The 2750-nt window shown below is 34.7% G+C and overlaps 1 protein-coding gene across 1 annotated transcript; it reads right to left on the bottom strand.

Annotated features, from left to right (window-relative positions):
* On the bottom strand, positions 1 to 2254 carry TRIADDRAFT_63329 (expressed hypothetical protein; the record flags this gene model as incomplete). The annotated part of the gene is made up of 13 exons (XM_002113876.1): positions 1 to 71; positions 186 to 257; positions 326 to 414; positions 505 to 560; positions 637 to 706; positions 857 to 960; positions 1040 to 1171; positions 1248 to 1329; positions 1401 to 1530; positions 1696 to 1805; positions 1896 to 1956; positions 2047 to 2109; positions 2221 to 2254. 13 exons carry the CDS (start codon positions 2252 to 2254, stop codon positions 1 to 3), a joined length of 1074 nt encoding a protein of 357 aa, XP_002113912.1.
* Positions 2255 to 2750: the final 496 nt, after the last annotated feature.

The following is a 2750-nucleotide window of genomic DNA, read 5'->3' as shown; positions in this document are numbered from 1 at the left end:
TTAATTGCTCGTGAATGATTGAAGTCCAGTAATTGCGCGACCAAGGATTAAGGCATGTATATCATGAGTACCTGCAGAAAGTGATCGTAATAATTATAATTTTTAATACCCATATGTTTCAATAGAATTCCATTATTGATACAAATAGAGGCAATCCTTAAGCCTGGCTTAATCTATACACCAACCTTCGTAAGTATTAACGGCTTCTAAATTCATTGAATGTCGAATTACGTGATATTCATCACAAATCCCATTACCTTTAATAGGCAAGCAGAACGTTACAACTGAAACCTTTTCTATTATAATTGTTGACATTATTTCATACCTCCCAGCATATCTCTTGCTGTTCTTGCTATTTCTAGTGCCTTTCCACATGAATTACGTTTTATCATTGATACCATTTCCGGTGTAGCGCTATAGATGATTGTAAAATATTCGACATGCATTCAAGATAATGTATTTGATCAAATGCAGCATCACGCTAAAGCTAACAATTGGCCTTACAAATTTTTATCTTTTAGTCTGCCTACTTGCAAGCAGCCTTGCAATCCAAGAGATATCTGGAAATTAAAAAAGTGAACAAGTTCTACTTTGCCAGTAAACTCAGGAATGTCAATATAAAGTAGAGGTTCTTGCCTCAGTAAGCATATTTGCCATTTTTAGTTGCATGATTTGATTACTGGCAAGAGCACGTCCAAACTGTTTTCTAATCGTGAAGTAAGATGCTAATTTAATTGATAAACAATACATACTACGAAGGACGTAAAAGGTAGTAATAAGCTTTGTCAATGACTCAAAATAGTTTGTATCGTTATCCACTGTTTTACACACCATTTTATATTAAGCGGAACTTTACCTGTCTATAGTATATTGGCGTACAAAGTCAAGACAGAATTCGGCTGCTCCCAGAGCTCCCCATGCAATTCCGTAGCGAGCGTTATTTAGGCAGCTAAATGGCCCCTAAAATTTTGTGCATCATACTGAGTAAGTATTTCTAAATGCCTCTAAAAAGATACAGCTGCTATTAATCATTTCTAACTTTTAGTCCTTCGACATGTGGAAGGATGTTGTTTTCAGGTACTTCAACATTTTCCATAACGATTTGTCCTGTAGGAGATGCACGTAATGAAAATTTTCCCTTAATGTAAGGTGCCGATAAGCCAGTCATTCCCTACGAGATTACAACTGAAATTAAAATGATTTCAATACATTCTATTCCGAATTACGAATGTAGTAAAACTTCTTACTTTCTCTAAGATAAATCCTCTTATTTTTCCTTCAAGTTTAGCCCATATAATAAATAAATCGGCTACAGGAGAATTGGTGATCCTAATAAAGATATAATAGATGGAAATTCTTAAAGGCGTTAGCCTAAAACTCTTTATGATTCAGTAGAATACCAGGATTTCGTTCCATTTAGTACATAGCATTTCTTATCGGTATTAAACGTAGCTCTGGTCTCCATGCTACCAGGATCGCTCCCATGATTAGGTTCAGTGAGTCCAAAGCATCCTATCATTTGACCAGTTGCTAACATAACCGTCAAAATTAAATATTTCAAGGGGCGATAATAACAAGTTTGATATGTAATATATATATATATATACATCTGTATGTTACTAAGATCTCATCGGCGAAATATTACATGCTCAATATATCTAAAATAATACAATCTGTACTCCTACGATAGCATACCTAATTTTGGTAGATACTTCTCCTTTTGTTCTGTGGTACCAAATGCATTGATAGGATGCATTACCAATGAAGACTGTACACTCATGGTTGATCTATAGCTGCTATCAACGCTAATTCCATATCATAACGGCCAAGGATTAAGATCCTTTCAAAGCATTGTGTGCAATTGATAAACATCGAGGTATGCATTGTTTACTTACCGTTCTATCTCTCTCGTTATAAGTCCATAAGCTACGGATGAAGCACCAGCGCATCCGTATCCTACATCAAAAACATACTAAAATTACGGTTTACCCTTTGGTACACGTCTAAGCATTTTCTTCCATCTCTACAATATATAATTTATATTACCACTAATAGTGCAACCAAGAATGCCTAAATCTCCCATTTCTTGGAGGATCTCCGGATGGTACTCTAATAAGTTACGCAAAAGATAGTACATTCACAAAAATTATTGAAGATTAAAATATTAAGGTTAACACATCAATCACAAAAAATAAATGTGCCCAACCGAAATGCAAATACCTTCGTTGCGATTAGACATCACAATTCGGGGCATTAATTTGTCCTGGCAATACGCTCTCACTTGATCTCTGTCGTAATAACGTACATAAGTATATGACTAGAAGAGCTTTCAATCTATTATGGTAATTCGAACCGTAGCCAAGTTTGTTACAAAAAAATTAACGAGACTCATTTATAATTTAAGTAGAAGACTTGCCAATTTACTAAGTCATGACGTTAACACTTTAGTGTCTGATTTAAGAAAAATTTATTTCCTCAACAATAGTGCATTGTAAAATTAATAGCGAATAGCATGATAACTTATTATCCGGAACACATTGCAAAATACCTCATTAAAATTTCATCCTCATGCAGTTGTCCTTCCAAGCTCAACGCATCCTTATAATCGAAACTCGGACCTATAATTATAGCACGTTACTGGAATTATTCCCCACAACAGTTACAGCCTTTAGGATGACTTATCATCTACATAAATTAATAAATACTGATACACAAGAATCCATAGCCATAATAAATCTTGTATCTGTAGG

The sequence above is a fragment of the Trichoplax adhaerens genome, genomic scaffold (genome assembly GCF_000150275.1).
Source record: "Trichoplax adhaerens TRIADscaffold_7 genomic scaffold, whole genome shotgun sequence".
NCBI classification, from domain to species: Eukaryota; Metazoa; Placozoa; class Uniplacotomia; order Trichoplacea; family Trichoplacidae; genus Trichoplax; species Trichoplax adhaerens.
Note: the sequence above shows the minus strand (reverse complement) of the source record. Positions and strands in the feature narration are given on the sequence as shown.